Here is a 25,839-nt window from a genome sequence, read left to right on the forward strand (position 1 = left end):
CATTGATCTTGTAGAATGAGCTTTGATTGGTCCTGGTACAACTTTACCCAGTAGTTCATATTCCATAACAATGGTTTGCCTAATCCATATGGCGATAGATGATTTTGATGTTCGTTTCCCTTTATTTTGACCTGAAAACAAAAACCAACATGGCCTCCTTTTTCCTCCACTCCGAAGTGGCTTCCAGATACTTAATGATACATCTTCTGACAGCTAAACAATTCAGCTTTTGTTTCTTAGGATTTGTAGGGTTCTCACAAAAAGATGGAAGGAACACCTCTTGTGACATGTGGAAATCGACGAGAACGAGGGATCCAACAAGTAATTCTGTCCTCAGAAGTTATGCAGTATGACACATTGATGGTAAAGGCCTGTATTTCTCCTACTCTGCGTGCTGAACATATTGCCAACAGGAACGTAATATGCTTAACAAAAATATTTATCTATAGGTTTGAATGGATCTGATGACAATGCTTGTAGAACAGTGTTCAAATCCCATGGAGGAGTTCTTTACCTCTGCACCAGACTCATCCTACTGATTGCTCTGAAAAACTGTATGATGAATTTTTCATCTGTCAATCTCTTCCAAAAAAAAAACTCAAAGCTGCCGTTTGTACCTTCAAGGTACTTATACACAACTCCATCTTGAAACCTGACTGCAGGAATTCTAAAATTGAAGTGCATGAGTCAGTTTGACAATTTAATTACTTACACCATGAAATTGTATACTTTCCAAGCTTTAGCATAAATTTTCCTCTGGCCTATGAGGATCTCTTCTAGCTAGAGATCAGGGCCAAAAAGATCTCTCTTTTCTGGACTTTTGCATTCTTTGTCAATCATACTCTCTAGGGAGGTATGCACTGGGATATAAACAGTCTGCTCCACTGATAATCCTTCATGCATTTTATTCATGGTGGATAACACCTTCTTTTCATGTGAAACCCATATTGTTGATTGTATATTAGACAGTAAATTATACAAAGGATCAACGGAACAAGCAAATCTTGCTACTTAGTCTACCCTCATCCTCTTCTCCTGAATCAAATTCTACAAGGGAAGAGATATCAAGTTCTCCCTCTGAATGTTCTGACCCCTCCTAATCTCTCTCCAGCAATTTTCTCCATTGAGTGGACTACTGACTCCTATTTCCACATTTGCTGGGCCTGGAACTATTTGACTCTCTACAGGTGCAGACAGTGGACCAGCAAAGGTGCCCTCATCCACTGCTGCCGCATCAGGTATAGCCAGAGGAGGAGTTGAAATGGGTAGAAATATTGGTGTGACAGTACATGATTATTTAAAAGTCTTAAAGGTGGATGACATTACTTCCTTCATCCATCCCATAAAATCTTTTAGTGCACCAGATGATTCCTGTTTAACAATATGATCTGTACGTCCCAGACAGAGCACCTTAGATGAAGACATTGGAATACGTTTTGTACACATTGAGCATGGCTTAGTAGATGACTTTCGCTTTAATTTAGACCCAGTCTTTGATGAAGATGAGAATGATGGTAGCTTGTCCTTGTTGCCTTTTTCCGGCTTGGGCTGTGAAAAAAAACAAGCCATTTTGTATTTGTATGGCCCCCAAACATACACATGCCAATAAAACGCAAACCCTCATACCATAGAAGTGGACTAACTCTGCTCAGCAGTCTGCGTGGTGGGTCCAACAGCCTGTTCCATGGTCAGCCTGCGCATACTGGGGGCTGACCATGTCTGGCTCATTTAAATACCTTCCCCTGCCAGCCCAGCCTGCCTAAGAACGCTTCCTTAATGTCCCCGGACAACTAGTGTGGAGAAAACATGCTCCTACCTCACATAGGAGATAGCCTGAGAGGAGGTACCTGTCACCGCCGCTAGCCGGGTCAGTATAGAAGTGCACCGCTCTCCTCCCACAGACCAGCCACGCTTCCTGATTTCTTCGCGCATGGTGGTCACGTTGGGCGCCAAGCTGACTCTGCGGGCGGCTTCCGCCGGAACTTCCGGGTACTCGCACATGGCACTCATGTCAGGAAAGGAAGAGAGGTGCCCGGTCCCGGCGTACAGCGTCTTCCCTCCTCCACTCCTGCCTGGGCAAAAGACCATAGGGAATCCTCTCTGCCGCAGCTCCCTGATCGCCTGTCATGGAAGGCCTCGGACCGAGCCTGTGCATCCTGCTGTGGACACGACAATACTAATGTGAGGTGAGATGAGATGGTGTAGCTATTTATATGTGCAGTAGGCCTAACCTCATTTAACTATTTAAATTTGTGTAATCCTGCCCAGTGTGTATGGATCCAGGTCATCTCTCAGGGTATTGTCCGAGGATGACCTGGGAAATATGTGTTTTGCTTGATTACTCATCTTTTATTTAAAGAATGGTAAACATTTTACGAAATCTGCCAGAATATGTCAATTTCTGAGAATAACTGCCACACAATTACACTAATTGACAATTCATAGCACTTTCTCTTGAATCCATTTCTTACTTTATTGTAAATTTACTTTATTCTCTCTTCATTGTGGTTTTTTTTAGTGCAGCATTTTATCTTGTATAGGGACACACGAGATAGGTCAAAATGGTTTTGCCTTTATATTTTTATTTGTACACTGAAAAAAAATAATTATTCCAAATCCTTGCAGTGTGTCAATAGATTCCATAGGTAGGCTCATCTGAATCTCGATATCTGTCCAGGTACCTAAGAGGCTGACCATGAGGAAATTTCTTTTGTGGTGGATGATAAACTGGAGGGAACTGATGTTCAAAAACTGGTTCCTTCATATCTGGAGGGGAAAAGAGAATATTTTACACAAATGTGTTTTAAAAAAACAAGAAATCTTCACAAAACAAACAAGTATGCATAAGTGAGAATAATATAAGTTAGAGCCTTAGGCTCTATGGGCCTGTTTCCACTACACGCAGATTGGATGCAGAATGGATGCAGAAAAACTGACTCCAATAAAAGCCTATTGGCCTGTTTCCACTAAATGCGATTTTTCTGATGCAGATTTTCCCATAGTTTTCATTGGAGTCAGTTTTTCTGCATCCATTCTGCATCCAATCTGCATGTAGTGGAAACAGGTCCTAACTTATAGCTGCTAATATTTTATAACTACAGTGTTGCCTGTGAACTTGTTTTCTATGTTCTTATATCAATGTGAACTTAAAACCTCTTCTGAATTTCAATTAAGTCCTTAAAATAGTTTACTGAACTATCAAAGACCCTGAGAGATCCAGGGGTAAATTAAACCTTTTCCTTGCAACTTGTATAGGGCAAAAGGCAAGTATAAAGTGAGTTTTAACTACCTCACATCCCATATAGAAGTGTGAAAAAAGGGGGGCGGGTAGAGGGAGGTAATCCAGCATGGCCTGTACACACACACACACACACACACACACACACACACACACACACACACACACACACACACACACACACACACACACAGTTAAGATCTCTTAATGCTTGTATGAGATCTTGCTTGTATGTAGCTTATAATGTTGCTTGTTTCATGGTATGTAAATCTGCATACTTGACGCATAAAGGCGATTATGAATTGTGGATATGTATTGTGGCTCCAACAAAGGGGGTGTCCATGGGTGTCGCTAGCACTATTTTAGGGGGGCCCGTGCCCCCAACATGTCCTGGGGTGCCCCCAATTTCCAGGGGTGCGCCGCCGCTAGGATCTGGAGGGGTCGCAGCATGAGGAGAGAGCTTGGTAGCACGTCGGCGGGGCGGTCCCACCTCTCCCTCACCTCGGGCTCTCCCCTCTGCGCTCCCCTCCAGCATTGAATACAGCGTATGCAGGCGGCGGGGCAGCGGCAGATACATACCTTCCGTGCGCTCCAGCGTGGATGTTTCTCCCTCTAGTGTCTGATGCGACGTCAGACACTACAGGGAGAAACATCCACGCTGGAGCACAGCCCCCAAAAATGGCCCTCCGTTCAGATTTTCTGCAGGGGGAGGCGATTCCTAGTTACGCCCCTGGCCGGGTCTGACGCTGGTTGTCAAGCTAAGGGGGGCGCCTGTCACTACCTAACTTGGGGGGAGCCTGTCACTCACTACCTAACCTTCGGGGTCCCTGTCTCTCATTACCTAACCTGGGGATCCCTGTCACTCACTACCTAACCTGGGGGGGTGCCTGTCACTAACTAACCTGGGGGGCGCCTGTCACTCACTACCTAACCTGGGGTCCATGTCACTTACTACCTAACCTGGGGGTCCCTGTCACTCACTACCTAATCTGGGGGTCCCTGTCACTCACTACCTAACCTGGGGGTCCCTGTCACTCACTACCTAACCTGGTGGTCCCTGTCACTCACTACCTAACCTGGGGGGCGCCTGTCACTACCTTACAAGGGGTCCCTGTCACTCACTACCTAACCTGGGGGGCGCCTGTCATTCACTAACTAACCTGGGGGTCCCTGTCACTCACTACCTAACCTGGGGGTCCCTGTCACTCACTACCTAACCTGGGGGTCCCTGTCACTCACTACCTAACCTGGGAGTCCCCGTCACTCACTACCTAACCTGGGGGTCCCCGTCACTCACTACCTAACCTGGGGGTCCCCGTCACTCACTGCCTAACCTGGGGGTCCCCGTCACTCACTGCCTAACCTGGGGGTCCCCGTCACTCACTGCCTAACCTGGGGGTCCCCTGTCACTCACTAAGTAACCTGGGGGTCCCTGTCACTCACTAAGTAACCTGGGGGTCCCTGTCACTCACTACCTAACCTGGGGGTCCCTGTCACTACCTAACCTGGTGGTCCCTGTCACTCACTACCTAACCTGGGGGTCCCTGTCACTCACTACCTAACCTGGGGGTCCGTCGCTCACTACCTAATCTGGGGGTCCCCGTCACTCACTGCCTAACCTGGGGGTCCCCATCACTCACTACCTAACCTGGGGGGCGCTTGTCACAGTACCTAACCTGGGAGTCCCTGTCACTACCTAAACTGGGGGGTCCCTGTCACACTACCTAACCTGGGTGTCCCTGTCACTCACTACCTAACCTGGAGGTCCCTGTCACTCACTACCTAAACTGGGGAATCCCTGTCACTCACTACCTAAACTGGGGGGCTCCTGTCTCTACATAAACTGGGGGGCTCCTGTCTCTAAACTGGGGGGTGCTTGTCCCTACCTGAACTGGGGGGCTCCTGTCACTAAAGGAGCTGGGGGGCTCCTGTCACTGCTTGAACTGGGGGGCTCCTGTCACTACCTGAACTGGGGGACTCCTGATGCTACCTTAACTAGGGGGCACCTGTCAGTACCCAAGCTAACTAGGCCAGCCAGCCCAGCATCACCACCAGCCAACCAGCCTAGAATCACTGTCAAAAAGGCCACAGCATCACCACCAGTCAAGGCCAGCATTTACTTCAACCAACCAAGCACAGCCCAGCATTACTGCCAGCCAGGTCACAGCATCACCGCCAGCCAACCTATCCTTGTATGCAGAAGATAGCCTTTTGTAATTATGTGACCCAAGCAATTAATTTAGCAATGCTCTTTCTATAATTTAAGTACAGTGGTTTGCAAAAGTATTCAGTATTGAAGTGTTCCACATTTTGTCACATTACTGCCACAAACATGAATCAATTTTATTGGAATTCCACGTGAAAGACCAAAACAAAGTGGTGTACACGTGAGAAGTAGAACGAAAATCATACATGAGTCCAAGCATTTTTTTTACAAATCAATAACTGCAAAGTGGGGTGTGCATAATTATTCAGCCCCCTAAGTCAATACTTTGTAGAACCACATTTTGCTGCAATTACAGCTGCCAGCCTTTTAGGGTATGTCTCTACCAGCTTTGCACATCTAGAGGCTGACATCCTTGCCCATTCTTCTTTGCAAAACAGCTCCAGCTCAGTCAGATTAGATGGGCAGTGTTTGTGAACAGCAGTTTTCAGATCTTGCCACAGATTCTCAATTTGATTTAGATCTGGACTTTGACTGGGACATTCTAACATATGGATATGGTTTGTTTTAAACCATTCCATTGTTGCCCTGGCTTTATGTTTAGGGTCGTTGTCCTGCTGGAAGCTGAACCTCCGCCCCAGTCTCAAGTCTTTTGCAGACTCCAAGAGGTTTTCTTTCAAGATTGCCCTGTATTTGGCTCCATCCATCTTCCCATCAACGCTGACCAGCTTCCCTGTCCCTGCTGAAGAGAAGAACCCCCAGAGCATGATGCTGCAGCTCCCATATTTGACAGTGGGGATGGTGTGTTCTGAGTGATGTGCAGTGTTAGTTTTCCGCCACATATAGCGTTTTGCATTTTGGCCAAAAAGTTCCATTTTGGTCTCATTTGACCAGAACACCTTCTTCCACATGTTTGCTTTGTCCCCCACATGGCTTGTGGCAAACTGCAAATGGGACTTCTTATGCTTTTCTGTTAACAATGGCTTTCTTCTTGCCACTCTTCCATAAAGGCCAACTTTGTGCAGTGCACGACTAATAGTTGTCCTATGGACAGATTCCCCCACCTGAGCTCTAGATCTCTGCAGCTCGTCCAGAGTCACCATGGGCCTCTTGACTGCATTTCTGATTAGCGCTCTCCTTGTTTGGCCTGTGAGTTTAGGTGGACGGCCTTGTCTTGGTAGGTTTACAGTTGTGCCATACTCCTTCCATTTCTGAATGATCTGTTGAACAGTGTTCCGTGGTATGTTCCAAGGTATTGGAAATCTTTTTGTAGCCTAAGCCTGCTTTAAATTTCTCAATAACTTTATCCCTGACCTGTCTTGTGTGTTCTTTGGACTTCATGGTGTTGTTGCTCCCAATATTCTCTTAGACAACCTCTGAGGCTGTCACAGAGCAGCTGTATTTGTACTGGCATTAGATTACACACAGGTGCACTCTATTTAGTCATTAGCACTCATCAGGCAATGTCTATGGGCAACTGACTGCACTCAGACCAAAGGGGGCTGAATAATTACGCACACCTCACTTTTCAGTTATTGATTTGTAAAAAATGTTTGGAATCATGTATGATTTTCATTCCACTTCTCACGTGTACACCACTTTGTGTTGGTCTTTCATGTGGAATTCCAATACAATTGATAAATGTTTGTGGCAGTAATGTGACAAAATGTGGAAAACTTTAAGGGGGCCGAATACTTTTGCAAACCACTGTATTTGGTAAATACTCAGGACTCAAAAATCAACCAGGAAAAGTCAGCATTAATGCCAATAGATAAAATACTTTCATTGACCTATCAATTTCCTTACTGTAGGGGGGCCGGGGGAAATGAGTTGAAGTTACCCGGGGCTTCTAATGGTCCCCCGCAGACATCCTGTGCCCACGCAGCCACACACTGATGCTTTGGCCCCGCCTCCGGTTCACTTCTGGAATTTCAGGCTTTAAAGTCTGAAAACCACTGCGCCTGCGTTGCCGTGTCCTTGCCCCCCCTGATGTCACCAGGAGCGCACGGCGCAGATCCAGTATGCTCTGTGGCTGCGCCATGCGCTCCTGTCGCCATGAGCAGAAGTGAGGACACGGCAATGCAGGTGCAGTGGTTTTCAGACTTTAAAGTCTTAAATTCCAGAAGTGACCGGGAGGCAGGGCCGGAGCATCGGTGAGTGGCTGCATGGGCACAGGATGTCTGCGGGGGACCATTAGAAGCCCCGGATAACTTCAACTCATTTTCCCCCGACCCCCCTACAGTATTCCTTTAACTCAAACCTCTCAATTGCACTATATGAGCATCCAGATCACACCCTCATTGAAAAACTTCATTAAGACTCAATGTGGACCCCCTGATAACTACCTTGAAAAATAAATGCATAATATGGAAGAAACTACAACTTAATTTAATTGTTCATATAAATCTCAGTGTTCTGACAGACTCCAGTCCTTTGCCTAAAACCATATTCCAGAAGATCAATACAATGATTGTATTATTTTTATGGAATGGTAAAGCAGCTAGAATTGGCGCTTGCACATTGTAACTATTCATAGATCATGGAGGCCTTGCCAAACTTTTTTTTACAACGATTGCGCAACGGTCCTGGTTACGGTCCGATGGAGGCTGTCTCAGGATAGCTACAATCCTGCGGTTACATTGGAGGCAGCCATATGAGTGCCTTACAGCACTGGCGTGGGAATAACAATAACAGCCACAGTGACTGCTAAGGGGCCCATGATTAGCTGAGCAGTGATTCCCTAGGGAACGGAACGCTGAGGGCAAAGAGTGGCTACACGCTCCCTCCCTTTCACACAATCTATTTTTAGCAGTCAGTGGGTGGCGCGCATTCTGCCACGGCCACTCACTCAGGGCACATCACCTAATGTGAGTGCCTAGAGGTGACTACAACCGTACCCGCTAATAGCAAGTGACCAGTATGTCCCACAATGTATAATCATCTATATAAGCCAGATGTAGAACAGTAATGTTCCTCATCTATTTAGGTGGCATTATTTTTGCTTTGTTCCTTATGCAGAAGCATTTTAAGATGGGTGTGCGGCGGACAGGTAAAGTGGCTGTCAGTCACACTTGTGCACTCTTAGGGATTTTTCCTCATTACTAGTCCACGCAGACGCCTTGCATGCACATGCATATATCTTTGGTGACACAGCCTTTGTGTAGGGGAAGCTGGCCACACGTATAGTGCATCATGTTTTGTGTCACGTTATTCATAGGTGCAGCTTATACTTTTGCAGCCGATGCATCGCTGTATGCTTATCTTATCAACATACACGCTATTGATCCTGTGCCAAGTGACAGACCCACATACATACAATTGGGTGGCTCAGTATGATGGTTGAATGGTGGTGCGGCACATAGGCACGTTGATTCTCTGGCACATTGCTGGTTTCCTTTTTTCCTTCTTGTGACGGAGGTTTATTTCATGCATTGGCACCTTTCAGGGTAGTGTGAATATTTCAGTGTTATGGACTTTTTGTTTTTGCTTTTTTGTTTCTGTAGATGAATGCCTAGAGCATATATTACCTTGATAAAGGGATCTTAGGCCTCTTGCACACTGCAAGTGATTCAGATTCAGATTCCGCTTTTTAATCAGTTTTTACATCCGATTCAGATTCCGATTTGCAGTGTGCAGGGAGCAAACTGCAAATCTGAATCGGAATCTGAAGTAAAAACAGATTAAAAAGCGGAATCTGAATCTGAATCGCTTGCAGTGTGCAAGAGGCCTAATATGGTTCGGAAACATTGGCTTCAAACTTTAATGTTACAATAAAAACTATTGCATAGGATGTGCCAGCATTTGTACCCATATGTTCCGTAGGGAGCATCATCCCATTTCTTTAGCTGTAGCACTCCAAGTATATTATAAAGTCTAATCCCATAGTGAGTGCGAGACAACCCACCTCACGTAGACGCGGGTCAAATAAACAGGCAGAGTCGGCAATGGGTAATCAGAACGGAGTGTAGACAAAACAATCCGGGTCAGGAACTAGTGATCAAAGAATATAGCTAGCTCTAGCGTACTAGCTAATAACTAGCTCTAGCGTACTAGCACAAAGCTGTATAGAAGTGACAGCACTGAACGGCTGTCAGCGGCTCCTATAAAAACAAAATGTGAAATTTGCACCAAAATGTAACGTTCGTGCAATCCGTGCACATGTTGCTTCCTGCATAACACTGGGGATGCGCTGGCACGTGCAAGGATTTTCGCTGGAGTGCGGTACGCCAAGGACAGGTAACATAACACTAGGTCATTCCCAGGGCTGTTGATCCAGGGATTTTCTCAGATTGCCATCAGGAGTCAGGAAGGATTTTTTTTTCCTCTTTTAGGGCCAATTGGTCCAAGCCTAGTGGTTCGCCTGAGATATGTAAGGGTGCAGGCTAGTGTAGTACCACGTATTCAAAGTGAACGCAATGGATTTATGTCTTTTTTCAACCTAACTAGCTATATAGCTACGTAACACTAACACGGGCTTCTATAATAGAGAGTACTGAAATGAAAGTCATTAAACAGAGGGAATGTACAGTAGGAAAACTGAATGGGGCTAAACAATGTTGTTACAATAGAAAAAGGCCACACCTACTTTTAGGCTTTGTGCACACAGGGACGTTACAGGCGCACGTTAGTGCAGCCTGTAACGCTCCCCCAACGCACAGCAATGTAACACAAGTGGGCTGTTCACACTGCCCACGTTGCGTTACATTGTAACGCAGCAAAGTGCTGCATGCTGTGCGTTCTATGCGGCTAAGCCGCGTTAGACTGTTTGCACATGCTCAGTCATGTTGGGGAGGAGGGGAGAGCAGCCGGGCACATGGCTAATTATTATTCACTGCACGCAGTGACGTGCAGTGTTTACTTCCTGGAGCGGCCGCTCTGTGCGGCGATTTGCCGGGCGGGACCACGTGATGCTGCATGCGTCCAAGAGTACGCATCACGGGCGCCAGAGTGAGCTGCACAACGCGTCTCACTCCGACGTCCACACCAGAGAGAACCAGGCTTTGCGTTAGGGGCACGTTATGTGCCCTATAACGTCCCCTAAACGCAACGTCCTGGTGTGCTAGCCTTAAAGACCATGCCTTCTGCAAAATAAGTCCTGTCTCTACCTACTACTGTACAGTATACGTTTTATGCAGTGGTTCCCAGGGATTAAAAAATTACTTCATTGGCTTCTCCAGGGTAAAAAGGTTGAAAAAAAAGCGGCTTGAAAGAGGAACTGTAGTAAAAAAAAAAAAAAAAATGTTTAACAACATTCATTTATAAATTATTTAGGGAATTTTTGCTCAATATAAAAATCTTTTCTCACCCCTGGTTTACCTTCTGCAATTTATCACAGGTGGGGGTTTACATACTAATTTACAGCTATATTTAAGGTGGCCACACATGATACAATAAAATGATCCGATTTTACAGCAATTCGATAAAAACGATCGTATCTCCCGAAAAAATGGAAAGCTTTTTTTTCATTCGACTGACAAATCCGATCGGATTTCCCGTTTTTTTCGATTTATATCGATCCGGAATACCAGATATTTCTCTTCAATTTTTTAAAAGATTGTATGGTGTGTGTTAGATTGCCAATTTATTATATACACACCCTAGAAATTTTCTCAGAGAGTTTCCAATCAGTTTTATCATAATTGGGGAAAAATTGAACATAGGTGTGGTACATTGGTCATATTTTTGAAATGTTACAATCAGTCGGAAAAATTGATTGCAATTCTTAAATTGAACAGATATTTTAAAAAATGTATGGTGTGTGGCCACCTTTAGGCATAGCAAGTGTTTCTGATGCAGAAACCAGGAAAATTACCATACAAGTAGGTATCCTGAATATTTGGCTGCAATTTCTACTATGTCACTACAGTGCCTCTTTAAATAACTGGTTGTATCAGAGCTGCTCTAAGCTCACCCAAGAGCATACATATGAACTGGCTGCTGGGAGACATGGGCACAGGATACAGCTAGTATATGCCTTATCCTGCTGCTGCACAAGTTCCCAGCAGCATTAAATACTATTCCCCCTCTAGGTCCACGTGGATAGTGGGGAATGATGTAATTCGGCCTCCAGCTATTGCTGGAAGCCGAATCACAGTGTTTTAAAAGCAACTTCAGCTCCGTCTTCGGACGCCGCCAAAGTTACTGTGAGCCGCAATAGCCGTAATTCCTATTACGGCCTATGGTGGCGCCGGCTGTGCCCAAATCTCCTGCTCTGTTATTACAGCACTCGCACCCAAGATCTGTACCTGCAAGTGGCTAACAGCGACAACAGAAGATATACTCAAAGCATGTCACATGTAGGATAATTACCTGGCAAAATACCATAACATAGTTATGCTAATATTAAACAATAGTTTCATTTCACCTCCAACAATGGAAATGCAGAAAAACATGGTAAAAAGTGAAATTAATGAGGTGGTAAACAAAATTAAGAAAAAGCTGATGTTAAACACCCAGCTTTCTGTGGTGACCGGTTATCTTTACTTACTTAGTAAATGATGATAGACCTGTGTAACATTATCATCCCATTTGCACTGAAAGAAAGCCAGGCCTCCTGGTGTCATTTTATTCTCATACTTCCTGTAGAAATCCAAAGTTTTAAAGGTCCTCATCTTCAAACTGTGACTGAGAGAATAACCCAAGAGTGAGACTGGAAACTGATGCAAACTAAAAACATACCTCACACGGTACTGAGACAGTATAGCTATGCACTTGCAAAATGCCCATCGCAGAATAAGAATATTTATAGCGTAAATAGATTTGTAATGAATCATAACAACATATGCATATATATATATATATATATATATATATATATATATATATATATATATATATATATATATATATATATATATATGGTTTCAGAAAGGCTTTGCAATGCAAACATTTTTATGCATTAAAGAGATACAAAAACAGATCTGTGTTACATGCATGCACTCACAGTGAAAACTTTATGAAAATGATAGAGACCCAATACATATCTCCTTCCACTGTCACACATTCTAAACAAATTATATGGGAACTAGTGACCTTAACCCGTTGAAAAACGGGCTAAGTCTGTGTCACTGTGCATGTGCCCACCGCGTGCGCCCATCAGTCCGTCCGCCCGCCCCTTGGCCCATCATGCCTTGGCAAGGCGTGTTTCACTCCCCCCTCAGTGTCTCTGCACATGCGCAGAACGCAAAAGGAAACGCACAGGGACATGGGACGCAGAGACACTTAGGGATTATTATAGAGGATATGATGGCTCACCAAATCTGATCAATGAAAAAAGTTATAAAGTGAAATTACACTTTTTTGGACAAAAGTACTACAATCTCTTTAATTCAGCTCTACACATAGAAACAATTAATGAACAATTCAGCTGATTTACTATGTTTTTATTTGTATATAAAACACAGCCATTTCATGTTTTTAATTGGCCGAGGGGACTGTATTTGCTGCCAGTGTATGGATTAGTGTAGGTGTTGAAAATTAGCAACACTGGCTTCTACTTTGTACTTGTGCTGTAATACAGAAGTTTTTAGGTAATGTAAAATGCAAACCAAGCATTGTTGCCAAGAAGGGAAATTTACACTTTCAGGCTGCTTTCACAGTGAGACGTTACGCAGCCCACCGCACAGTAATGAAAAATCAATGGTCTGTTCACAGTGTCCACGTTGCGTTACATTGTAACGCAAGACGTCAAGACAACGTACTGCATGCAGTACTTTATACGCGGCTAAGCCGCGTTAGACTGCTTGCACATGCTCAGTAATGTTGGGGAGGAGGGGAGAGCGGGCAGGCACATGGCTAATTAATATTCACTGCACTTTGTGACGTGTGCAGTGTTTACTTCCTGGAGCGGCCGCTCTGTGCGGCGATTGGCTGGCGGGACCACGTGATGCCGCATGCGTCAAAGAGTACGCATCACGGACGCCAGAGTGAGCTGCACAACGCGGCTCGCTCTGACATCCACATCCAACACCACCAAGCGTTGCGTTAGGGGCACGTTATGCGACCATAACGTCCCCTAAAACGCAACGTCCTAGTGGGAAAGTAGCCTTAGTTTACAAAATTTTACCTGGCTGTAAATGTGTAAATTAAAAAAAGGAATGCTCATTTTAATAACATAACATTTTATATAACATTTAATAACAAAGCATTAAAGGACAACTGTAGTGAGAAGACTTTGGAAGCCACCATATTGATTTTCCTTTTAAGCAATACCAGTTGACGGGCAGGCTTGTTGGTCTATTTGGCTAAAGTAGTGTCTGAATCACACCAGAAACAAGCATGCAGCTAATCTTGTCAGCTCTGACAATACGCCTGATCTGCTGCATGCTTGTTCAGGGTCTATAGCTGAAAGTATTAGAGGCAAAGGATTAGCAGGAATGCCAGATAACTGGTATTGATTAAAAGGAAATAAATATGGCAGCCTCCATATCACTCTCACTTCAGTTGTCCTTTAAGAAAATACTTGTGCAGCACCAATTTATGTTTATAGCAATCTTATTGAAGAAGTATAACATCTAGATAAAGAAAGGCTAGATATAGTAAGTTAAACGCTAAAAATTCCAGTGGCATGCACAGGTAATACAAATGATACCTGGCTTAAAATAGGACCAAGCAAAACAATTAAGAGGGGCATTTGAGTGGCCCAATTGCAAACTGCATACAAGCCAGAATTATCATCAACTCATTGACCATCTCTATTGAAAGCATTGCCTGACAAAACCCCAACTTCAGTTCTGTAGGACCTCTACATCCTGGAAATGCTGCTACAATCTGACTCTGCGAGGTACAAAATTAAGGCGCCTCACCATCCAGGAGAAAAGCGGGAGCAAAGGGGCTGTAGGGGGATGTACTACAAATTTACTATTTTGAGGACAGTCCAGTCCAGTCCACAGAACAGAAATGTATCCAATGTTAGTAAATGAGTTAACACAGAGTTACATACAGTGGAGGAAATAATTATTTGACCCCTCACTGATTTTGTAAGTTTGTCCAATGACAAAGAAATGAAAAGTCTCAGAACAGTATCATTTCAATGGTAGGTTTATTTTAACAGTGGCAGATAGCACATCAAAAGGAAAATCGAAAAAATAACCTTAAATAAAAGATAGCAACTGATTTGCATTTCTTTGAGTGAAATACGTTTTTGAACCCTCTAACAAAAAAAGACTTTATACTTAGTGGAAAAAACCCTTGTTTGCAAGCACAGAGGTCAAATGTTTCTTGTAATTGATGACCAAGTTTGCACACATTTTAGGAGGAGTTTTGGTCCACTCCTCTTTGCAGATCATCTCTAAATCCCTAAGGTTTCGAGGCTGTCTCTGTGCAACTCTGAGCTTGAGCTCCCTCCATAGGTTTTCTATTAGATTAAGGTCCGGAGACTGACTAGGCCACTCCATGACCTTAATGTGCTTCTTCTTGAGCCACTCCTTTGTTGCCTTTGCTGTATGTTTTGGGTCATTGTCGTGCTGGAACACCCATTCACGACCCATTTTCAGTTTCCTGGCAGAGGGAAGGAGGTTGTCGTTCAGGATTTCACGATACATGGCTCCGTCCATTTTCCCGTTAATGCGATTAAGTTGTCCTGTGCCCTTAGCAGAAAAACACCCCCAAAGCAAAATGTTTCCACCCCCATGCTTGACGGTGGGGACGGTGTTTTGGGGGTCATAGGCAGCATTTTTCTTCCTCCAAACACAGCGAGTTGAGTTAATGCCAAAGAGCTCTATTTTGGTCTCATCAGACCACAGCACCTTCTCCCAGTCACTCACAGAATCATTCAGGTGTTCATTGGCAAACTTCAGACGGGCCTGCACATGTGCCTTCTTGAGCAAGGAGACCTTGCGAGCCCTGCAGGATTTTAATCCATTGCTGTGTAATGTGTTTCCAATGGTTTTCTTGGTGACTGTGGTCCCTGCTAATTTGAGGTCATTCACTAACTCCTCCCGTGTAGTTCTAGGATGCTTTTTCACCTTTCTCAGAACCATTGACACCCCACGAGGTGAGATCTTGCGTGGAGCCCCAGAGCGAGGTCGATTGATGGTCATTTTGTGCTCCTTCCATTTTCGAACAATCGCACCAACAGTTGTCACCTTCTCTCCCAGCTTCTTGCTAATGGTTTTGTAGCCCATTCCAGCCTTGTGCAGGTCTACAATTTTGTCTCTGACATAGTTGGACAGCTCTTTGGTCTTTCCCATGTTGGAGAGTTTGGAGTCTGCTTGATTGATTGATTCTGTGGACAGGTATCTTTTATACAGGTGACTAGTTAAGACAGGTGTCCTTAATGAGGGTGACTAATTGAGTAGAAGTGTCTAACCACTCTGTGGGAGCCAGAACTCTTAATGGTTGGTAGGGGTTCAAAAACTTATTTCACTCAATGAAATGCAAATCAGTTGCAATCTTTTATTTAAGGTTATTTTTGCTATTTTCCTTTTGATGTGCTATCTGCCACTGTTAAAATAAACTTACCATTGAAATTATACTGTTCTGAGACTTTTCATTTCTTTGTCATTGGACAAACTTACAAAATCAGTGAGGGGTCAAATAATTATTTCCCCCACTGTAGTTATAGTTATTTTGGTTGAAAAAAGACATACGTCCATCGAGTTCAACCAGTACAAAGTACAACTCCAGCTCGTCCCCCACGTACCCCTGTTGATCCAGAGGAAGGCGAAAAAAACCCCACAAGGCATGGCAGATGGCAATCAGATAAAATCCCTGGATCAACATCATTAGGCATAACCTAGTAATTGTAGCCATGGATGTCTTTCAAAGCAAGGAAAGCATCTAAGCCCCCTTTAAATGCAGGTATAGAGTTTGCCATAACGACTTCCTGTGGCAATGCATTCCACATCTTAATCACTCTTACTGTAAAGAACCCTTTCCTAAATAAATGGCTAAAACGTTTTTCCTCCATGCGCAGATCATGTCCTCTAGTCCTTTGAGAAGGCCTAGGGACAAAAAGCACATTTTGGTGCCTGCATCTGAGCTGCTGTTTTCAGAATATCAGGAGAGCTGCCGATTCCAGTTTACACCTTGTATGGGAACCAGGCTTACCCACTTGCATAAACATATGTTGGGACAAGATCTACTGGCACTTTCAGTTTATTCACAGAGCATCCCAGGAGTCTTGAAAACCAGATTGCGTTGACATATAAATACTAAATTCATCAAATAGGAGCTAAAGCCTTGACCATTCTCTTTTTCTGGGCCTTATGATTAGCTGTGGAATAATTTATTACAGCGATGGGTTAAAGGATACCCAAAGTGACATGTGACATGATGAGATAGACATGGGTATGTACAGTGCCTAGCATAGAAATAACTATGCTATGCTCCTTTTTTTCTTTCTCTGCCTAAAAAGAGTTAAATATCAGGTATGTAAGTGCCTGACTCAGTCCTGACTCAGACAGGAAGTTACTACAGTGTGACCCTTATTGATAAGAAATTTCAACTATAAAAAACTTTCCTAGCAGAAAATGGCTTCTGAGAGCAGGAAAGAGATTAAAGGGGTCAATAGTTCATAGATTTTAGCTCTGGCATACTTCAATGAATGTGTCATTGAGCAAAAACAATAAAACAGTTAAAACTTAAAAAGTAGCTTTAAACATAAAATAAAACTGTGGAATACGTTAAAAAGTCATTTTTAGGAGAAGGAAGATCGATACAATCATTTATTTCGTTTATTTTCGCTTCGGGTCTGCTTTAAAGTACAGAATAGACTGATCCAGCTTTCCAATGTTCCAGTAGTCTAGCAGTATATTAAAGAGAACTTCACCGATGGGTCCACCAACTCCTATGGAGAAGCATGATGGGCATACTGCCATTTTGCATTTTTTCCCAGTGCAGACAGCCCCCACTTACAAACGACTTTAGTTACAACTTTGAGATACAAAGTTGTCTTCATGTACAAAATATACAATACTAATTTTTATTGGTAAATGTTACAGTGTTGTATAAACTGTTGTAATTATTTTAAAACACTTTTAGAAGGGACTATGAGCAGTAAAAAAACAAAACAAAAAAAACCCTGAAATTTGGACCTATCTGGGGCTTCCTCCAACCTCCCGTAGCCTGAGAGGTGCCCTGGCGACTGAGTAGCACACCCACTGGTCACTGTAAGCGTCCTGCGTGGTTCTCTAAAAACTGTACCGCGCATGCGCAAGACGCTTATGGCGACCGACGTGATGACGCCACCAGTGCGCATACGCAACGATTACCGGAGCTGCCTGCGGAACCCAAGGAAGAGCAGAAGAGGATGCCGAGGAACCTTGCGGGCTACTGGGGGCTGGAGGAAGCTCCAGATAAGTCCAAATTTCCATTTATTTTAATGTTCAGGGTCCATTTAAAAGAACAGTGAAAACAACCAAAAAAGCAGTTTATACTAGGAGTCCAAATCCTTCCGGAATCTGCTGGAATGGAACCTGTTTTTAAGTGCGGGACCGCATGGACAAGGAAAAGTAGCTGAAATGGACGTGTTGCTTTTCACTGTGCTGGCAAGAACAGCTACATGGCAGTCTACCCTGCAGGTGATAAACTAGATCATCTATTTTGGAGGCTCCCAATAAGATGAAAAACTTAAAAACCGTTTTGAAAATGAGAAGCAGCATTGTATCTTACATCTCCAGAATAACAAATTAGGTCAGTTAGTCTATAATTCACAATTTTATTAAGCACTATAATGGACAACACATTTCTCGGGACTTCGCCAGCTTCATCATGTCTGTAAAACAACAGTGCCTATCAATTAAGGCCAGCAAGCATGAGCGTAGAGAGATAGGACCGACTGTACAGACCTGATGAATTGGGCTAATTCCTGAGAAATGTGTTGTCCATTATAGTGCTTAATACAATTTAGAATGCCAGTCTTACTGTCCTTTTTCTTCAGGCTCTTTTTTTAAACTTTTATAAAAAGTGGACACCTCCAAAATAGATTCTAATTTGTGTTACACCTCAGTTGGTTGTGGTTACATTGGCCCTAGAAAAACTTTTAGGAGTGTACCACAGTACCTGTGAAAACCTGAGCGGGGCTGGAATCTCCCTAAATGCTCTCGCTGGGGTTGCAATTTCTGCAACTCCCTTTTGTGAGTATCCTGGTCTTTTTGTTTCTCCTGGTACCTTGAGGTTTTGGAAATACTGGGAAAGACCATCTCTCAAGTGTACCCTGCAGCTGCCCCTCAAGGTTTCAAAAACCCTATTAGCAAAATGTGGGTAGATCCACAAGCTTAAAACAGTAAATGGACAGGTGCTAGGTTTGTATCTGTTATGCAAATACTTTTGCTTGGACTAACCCCTGCAGGGCATAGCAGTGCAGTGTAGTTAGTTTAAAACCCCGCATATTCTGGCAAACAAATGCAAATTTGCACAAGCGGTGCCTGTAATGAGCCAAGGGGCAGTGCCCCTGTTATGATGCAAATACTTTTTTATGGACTAACCCCACAGGACATGGCAGTGCAGTGTGGTTAGCTCAAGACCCTGCATATTCTGGCAAGTGAATGCAAATTTGCACAAGCCGAGACGTAAATGAGCCCAGAGGCTAAATTTGCAGCCAGTATGGGTCAGGTGCACTTGGTTGTGCACACATCAAACCTTCTTTCTGATAGCTATGTTTGCATCTGTGTCTAAAAATACATAAGCACCTACAAAATAGTACACAGGAGAAGATTTATCAAAACCAGTGCAAGGAAAACTGAAGCAAAAATTATGCAAAAACAGAACAAATGCATAGAAAAACAGAACAAATGCATACATCAAGCATTCTAAATTGTCGCTCAGAGAAACTGGTCCATTTCTTCACAAAATTTGCTCCAATTCTCCTTGCACTTATTTTTATAGATCTACCCCAGTTTTTAACAGCAAATTTATAACACAGGGAAAAAAAGAAAGAAAAGATTACCAAGGAGCTGGTCGCATGTCCTCTGTGAAATCGATATGCTCATCCTGTTTGAACAATAGAAATATGTGTCTGTGATAGCCAGTGCCTTTAGCAGGGAATGGGGGAAAGTATTGGCATATTTCATCTCCTAACAGCACCTGGTTCCCAGGAATGTTTCCTCTGAAAAAAAAAAAACAACAACAACCAAGTATTTATAAAACATAGATCAGTAAATAGAACACCATAATGCATATATACCAGCAATACTCACACCAACCAATGCACATACTCGGACTCTGTATCCCTCAGATGGCCATCTATAAATATAATGAGAGATTTTTGTTACACCTCATATAAGCTAAAGCTTTGCACCATCTCGAAAGTACTTTTGTGAAAAGATCACTTGAAAATCTGGTGTGTGTACAGGCATGGCCCAATGCTGTTGAGGACATAGCGCATGATGTGTCCTGCTCAGGGGTTGACTGAGCCAAGGGGAAAGGCCTAAATGTTTTCCTCCCTCCTTCTTCCTAGGGCCCTCTCCGATGCTCCCCTAGAACAAGCAGAGGTACGCAAGTTCGAGGTAGCCCCTCATCTACTCCAGCGCCGTGTCTCCCATCCATCCCAGCCACTCTCTCTCCGTCTCTCCGCTTCCAGATTCTCCAACAAGTCATGTGGAGGCAGAGAGCGGGTGGCTGCTGAGGAGTGGATTACCATCTTGAATATAATCAATTTACCATCACTGTTTGCCTCTCTAAACACATACTTCTACTCCAGGCTATTTTTTCTTGGGGGGGGGGGGGGGGGGGGGGAGGGGGGGGGGGGAGGGTGGCGGTTTCTTCACTCAGTCTACTAATTAAGATGCTGCTGAAGCAAGGCCCTAATTAGACCAGAAGAGAAGAGAGGGTGAATAGCACAAAACTCTTTGCTGCTGTTTCTCCCAGTGACCTCCAATTACCTTGGTATGGCCTATTTCTATCTTAACCACTTGCCGACCGCCCACTACCTATGGGCGTCGGCAAAGTGGCACCCCCAGGACCGCGTAACGGTAATCGGCGGCGGTACCTGGGGGACTGAACAGCCAGGGATCGCGTGCATCCGCCGGCTTTAGGCTCCGCCCACCCGTCGGCCATTTAGAAGCAGCGGCGGGTTGTTAACCCCCGATCTGCCGCATGCAAAGTGTATAATACACTTTGTAATGTATACAAAGTGTATACAGGCTGCCTCCTGCCCTGGTGGTCCCAGTGATCGAGGGACCACCAGGGCAGGAGGCAGCCCCCCTAGTAAACACACACACACACACTGATTCTGCCCCCTGATCGCCCACAGCACCCCTCAGACCCCCTCTAATCACCCCCTCAGACCACTGTTTGCACCCAATCACCCCCATAAACACCCATCAATCACCCCCTGTCACTATCTGTCAACGCTATATTTTAGATTAGGTCTTAAACTGCCCCCTGGGGGCTCCTGATCACCCCCCACACCCCCAGATCCTCCCCAGACCCCCCCCCCCCCGTGTACTGTATACATCTATACTCTCCTGTAATCACCCACTGATCACCTGTCAATCACCCATCAATCACCCGCTGTCACTGCCACCCATCAGATCAGACCCTAACCTGCCCCTTGCGGGCACCTGATCACCCGCCCACACCCTCAGATCGCCCGCAGACTCGCCCTCAGATCACCTCCCAAGTGCATTGTTTACATCTGTTCTCCCCACTGATCACCCCATCAATCACCCCCTGTCACTGCTACCCATCAGATCAGACCCTCATCTGCCCCTTGCAGGCACCCAATCACCCGCCCACAACCTCAGATCGCCTTCAGACCCCCCCTGATCACTTCCTCAGTGCATTATTTACATCTGTTCTCCCCTCTAATCACACACTGATCACCCATCACCCCGTCACTGCTACCCATCAGATCAGACCCTAATCTGCCCCTTGCGGGTACCCAATTACCCGCCCACACCCACAGACCCCCCCCCCCCTGATCCCCTCCACAGTGCATTGCTTGCATCTATTCCCCCCTCTAATCACACCCTGAGACACCCATCAATCACCTCCTGTCACCCCCTAGCACTCCTATCCATCAGATCAGGCCCTAATTTGCCCCCTGTGGGCTCCTGATCACGCGGCCAAACCTCTTACCCGCCCCACCGCAGTGACAGAAATTTTTTTTTCTGATCACTGTTGGTCTCTACGACTTAATTGTGGCTGAGACCAACAGTTATGCCACACAATACACAGCTGCCAATACAAGAAGCTACCATGCCCAGCCTTTTCGGTGGAAAACACTTCAAGTTTCCGAACGTAACATTTTTTTGGGCCTTCTCCTTAACATGGGTCTAGTCAAAAAGAATGTATTGCGGTCTTATTGGTCTGCGCACCCAATACATCACATGCCCATGTTCTCAGCTGCCATGTCCAGGTCACGATTTGAGAACATCTTGCGCTTCCTGCACTTCAGTGCCAATACAACCTGTCATCTAAGAGACCACCCTGCTTATGACCGGTTCCACAAAACTCGGCCCCTCATAGACCACCTGTCATCAAAATTTGCAGATGCTTATACCCCTGAACAGTCATTTTGAGGCATTTGGTTTCCAGACTACTCCTCATGGTTTTGGGCCCCTTAAATGCCAGGGCAGTATAGGAACCCCAAAAGTGACCCCATTTTAGAAAGAAGACACCCCGAGGTATACCGTTAGGTGTATGAGGAGTTCATAGAAGATTTTATTTTTTGTCACAAGTTAGTGGGAAATGACACTTTGTGAAAAAAAAAAATCAATTTCCGCTAACTTGTGACAAAAAATAAAATCTATGAACTCACCATACTCCTAACAGAATACCTTGGAGTGTTGTCTTTCTAAAATGGGGTCACTTGTGGGGTTCTTAAACTGCCCTGGAATTTTAGGGGCCCTAAACCGTGAGGAGTAGTCTGGAAATCAAATGCCTCAAAATGACCTGTGAAATCCTAAAGGTACTCATAGGACTTTGGGCCCCTTAGTGCACCTAGGCTGCAAAAAAGTGTCACACGTGGTATCGCCGTACTCAGAAGTAGTATAATGTGTTTTGGGGTGTATTTTTACACATACCCATGCTGGGTGGGAGAAATATCTCTGTAAATGGACGATTGTGTGTAAAAAAATAAAAAAAATTGTCATTTACAGAGATATTTCTCCCACCCAGCATGGGTATGTGTAAAAATACACCCCAAAACACATTATACTACTTCTAAGTACAACGATACCACGTGTGACACTTTTGCAGCCTAGGTGTGCTAAGGGGCCCAAAGTCCTATGAGCACCTTTAGGCTTTACAGGGGTGCTTACAATTTAGCACCCCACAAAATGCCAGGACAGTAAACACACCCCACAAATGACCCAATTTTGGAAAGTAGACACCCCAAAGTATTCAGAGAGGGGCATGGTGAGTCCGTGGCAGATTTCATTTTTTTTGTCACAAGTTAGCAGAAACGGAAACTTTTTTTTTGTCACAAAGTGTCATTTTCCGCCAACTTGTTACAAAAAAATAAAATCTTCTATGAACTCACCATGCCTCTTAGTGAATACTTTGGGATGTCTTCTTTCCAAAATGGGGTCATTTGGGGGGTATTTATACTATTCTGGAATTCTAGCACCTCATGAAACATGACAGGTGCTCAGAAAAGTCAGAGATGCTTGAAAATGGGAAAATTCACTTTTTGCACCATAGTTTGTAAACGCTATAACTTTTACCCAAACCAATAAATATACACTTATTGGATTGTTTTTTTTTTTATCAAAGACATGTAATACAATAAATTTGGACAAAAATGTATATAGAAAATTTTACTTTATTTGAAAAATGTCAGCACAGAAAGTTAAAAAAAATCTTTTTTTTGACAAAATTCATGTTTTTTTTGATGAATATAATAAAAACTAAAAATCACAGCAGCAATCAAATAGCACCAAAAGAAAGCTGCATTAGTGACAAGAAAAGGTGGTAAAATTCATTTAGGTGGTAGGTTGTATGACCGAGCAATAAACCGTTAAAGCTGCAGTGGTCTGAATGGAAAAAAAGTGTCTGGTCCCTAACCACTTGATGACCCAGCCTTTACCCCCCCCCCCCCCTTAAGGACCAGCGCTGTATTTGCTGATCTGTGCTGGGTGGGCTCTACAGCCCCCAGCACAGATCAAACACCAGGCAGAGCGACCAGATCGCCCCCCTTTTTTCCCCACTAGGGGGATGATGTGCTGATCGCTCCTGCCTGCGTGTGGCTGGCGGGGGGGGGGGGGAGCCCCTCAAAGCCCCCTCCACCGCAGGATTCCCCCTCTCCCTCCCTTCCCCGGAGATCCGAGGCTGCACAGGAACGGATCTGTCCTGTGCAGCCTCTAACAGGCTCCTGCCTGTCATGTGACAGCGATCCCCGGCCGCTGATTCGCCAGGGATCGCTGATCCAGTACAACGCTGCTACTGTTAGCAGCGTTGTACAAATGTAAACAAAGCGGATTATTTCCGCTTGTGTTTACATTTAGCCTGCGAGCCGCGATTGGCGGCCCGCAGGCTATTCACGGAGCCCCCCCGTCGTGAATTGACAGGAAGCAGCCGCTCGCGCAAGCGGCTGCTTCCTGATTAATTAGCCTGCAGCCGGCGACGCAGATCTGCGTCGCTGGTCCTGCAGCTGCCACTTTGCTGACGCGCAGTATGAGTGCGCGGTCGGCAAGTGGTTAAAGGATACCTCAACTGACATGTGACATGATGAGATCAGACAAGTGTATGTACAGTGCCTAGCACACAAATACCTATGCTGTGTTCCTTTTTTTCTTTCTGTGCCTGAAAGAGTTAAATATCAGGTGTGTAAGTGGCTGACTCAGTCTTGACTCAGACAGGAAGTGACTACAGCGTGACCCTCCCTGATAAGAAATTCCACCTATAAAACACTTTCCTAGCAGAAAATGGCTTCTGATAGCAAGAAAGAGATAAAAAGAGGAATTTCTTATCAGTGACACTGTAGTCACTTCCTGTCTGAGTCAGGACTGAGTCAGTCACTTACATACCTGATATTTAGCTCTTTCAAACAGAGAAAGAAAAAAAAGGAACACAGCATAGTTATTTGTGTGGTAGGCACTGTACATACACATGTCTATCTCATTATGTCACATTTGAGGCAGGGCTAATGGCTGCAGCCCTGCCTCTCAGCGCCGTCTATCAGCGGCGCATCGCCGCCTCTCCCCCGTCCCTCTCAGTGAACGAAGACTGAGAGGGTCGGGGGAGAGGCGGAGATACGCGCTGATAGACGCGTGTACGGCAGGGCTGCGTGCATTAGCCCTGCCTCAAACAGGAAGAGATCCCCGTAAGTAGACGATGGGATTTGGGGGGTAAGGGACCCCCGTTCAGCCACGGGATAGCGGCGTTTTAGCAGGGGCACACATGCCCCTGCTGAAGATAAGAGCTGAAGCGAGTTTTATACTCGCTTCAGTCTCTCTTTAACTTCGCATCTAACGCAACGTCTTGGTGTGAAAGAGCCCTAAGGGGTTTTAAGACTGCAGTCCTTAAGTGGTTAAGACATGGTTTTGTTTGCTTAGCCTAATTCCATGAAACAATTTTCATTGATTTAGCATAGAGTTAGGGCTGGTTTCCACTGCAAAGTGATGCAAATGCGGCTACCTAGCCGCATCGCATCACTTCTGCATCTCCCGATGCGGAAGTGTATTGAAGAGATGGGACGCGGATGCGGTCGTGTGAGAATCTGCAGCATGCTGCAGATTCTTGGATCGCTCCACACCGCTCCGCATAACATGCACGCAGTGTAAACTCTTCCATTGCTGTGCATGTGCTTCAGGACACCTGCGGTGCGATGCGGCTATGTAGCCGCATCGCACTGCTCCTAGTGGAAACGGGCCCTTAAAGAGGAACTGCATTCAAAGATTGAACTTGCTCCCAATCAGTAGCTGATACCCCTTTTCCCATGAGAAATCTTTACCTTTTTCAGAATATTATGCAATGCTGAAAACACTTATAAAGTGAGGAACGAAAGTATTTGAACACCCTGAGATTTTGCAAGTTCATGGAGGGGTCTGAAATTCACATTGTAGGTGCATCCCCAGTGTAAAAAATAGCATTTTAAAAAAAATTCAAGAAATCACATTTGCCGTCTGTGAACCTTGTTGCAAAGCAGTAGTATCTCCCTCTATGCATAGAACTCTCAGAAACGAACATTCTGCAGATCACCTGGCAGAACTAAAGATGTCACCACCATTGATACATTTCAGAATTGACTGAATTTTCAGTAAATCAGGGAGAGGAAAGATTTTACAATGGGCAAACACAAGTAAACTATAAATTAATATTGTAAACAATAAGCAATTTTATTCATTTCGCCATTTTCATTACAGTTCCTCTTTAATCTCACTACCATTTTCAACAAGCAACAGCTGAATAAAATGTACACAGCATCCTCTGTGTTTCAGATACACAAAATTACTTTCCAGGCAAAATGCATAGTATACTTTTCACAGCTATTGTTCTAGCTCTGCTTCTGCTCAAAATATATAAAACACTTCAACACCCCCCACCAATTGTC

General features: G+C 44.6%; 1 protein-coding gene across 2 annotated transcripts in view; it reads right to left on the reverse strand.

Annotated features, from left to right (window-relative positions):
• Positions 1-2,562: 2,562 nt before the first annotated feature.
• MRPL38 (mitochondrial ribosomal protein L38) overlaps positions 2,563-25,839 on the reverse strand; it is a 74,911-nt gene continuing 51,634 nt past the window's right edge. For both annotated transcript variants that reach the window (XM_068264472.1, XM_068264473.1), the window contains exons 6-9: positions 19,541-19,586; positions 19,291-19,449; positions 11,890-12,026; positions 2,563-2,766 (exon numbers count right to left, since the gene is read on the reverse strand). In XM_068264472.1, the coding sequence (XP_068120573.1) occupies positions 2,630-2,766; positions 11,890-12,026; positions 19,291-19,449; positions 19,541-19,586 (479 nt within the window). In that variant the 3' untranslated portion in view covers positions 2,563-2,629. The remainder of the gene's footprint in view (positions 2,767-11,889; positions 12,027-19,290; positions 19,450-19,540; positions 19,587-25,839) is intronic.

This window comes from Hyperolius riggenbachi, chromosome 12 (assembly GCF_040937935.1).
Source record: "Hyperolius riggenbachi isolate aHypRig1 chromosome 12, aHypRig1.pri, whole genome shotgun sequence".
NCBI classification, from domain to species: domain Eukaryota; kingdom Metazoa; phylum Chordata; class Amphibia; order Anura; family Hyperoliidae; genus Hyperolius; species Hyperolius riggenbachi.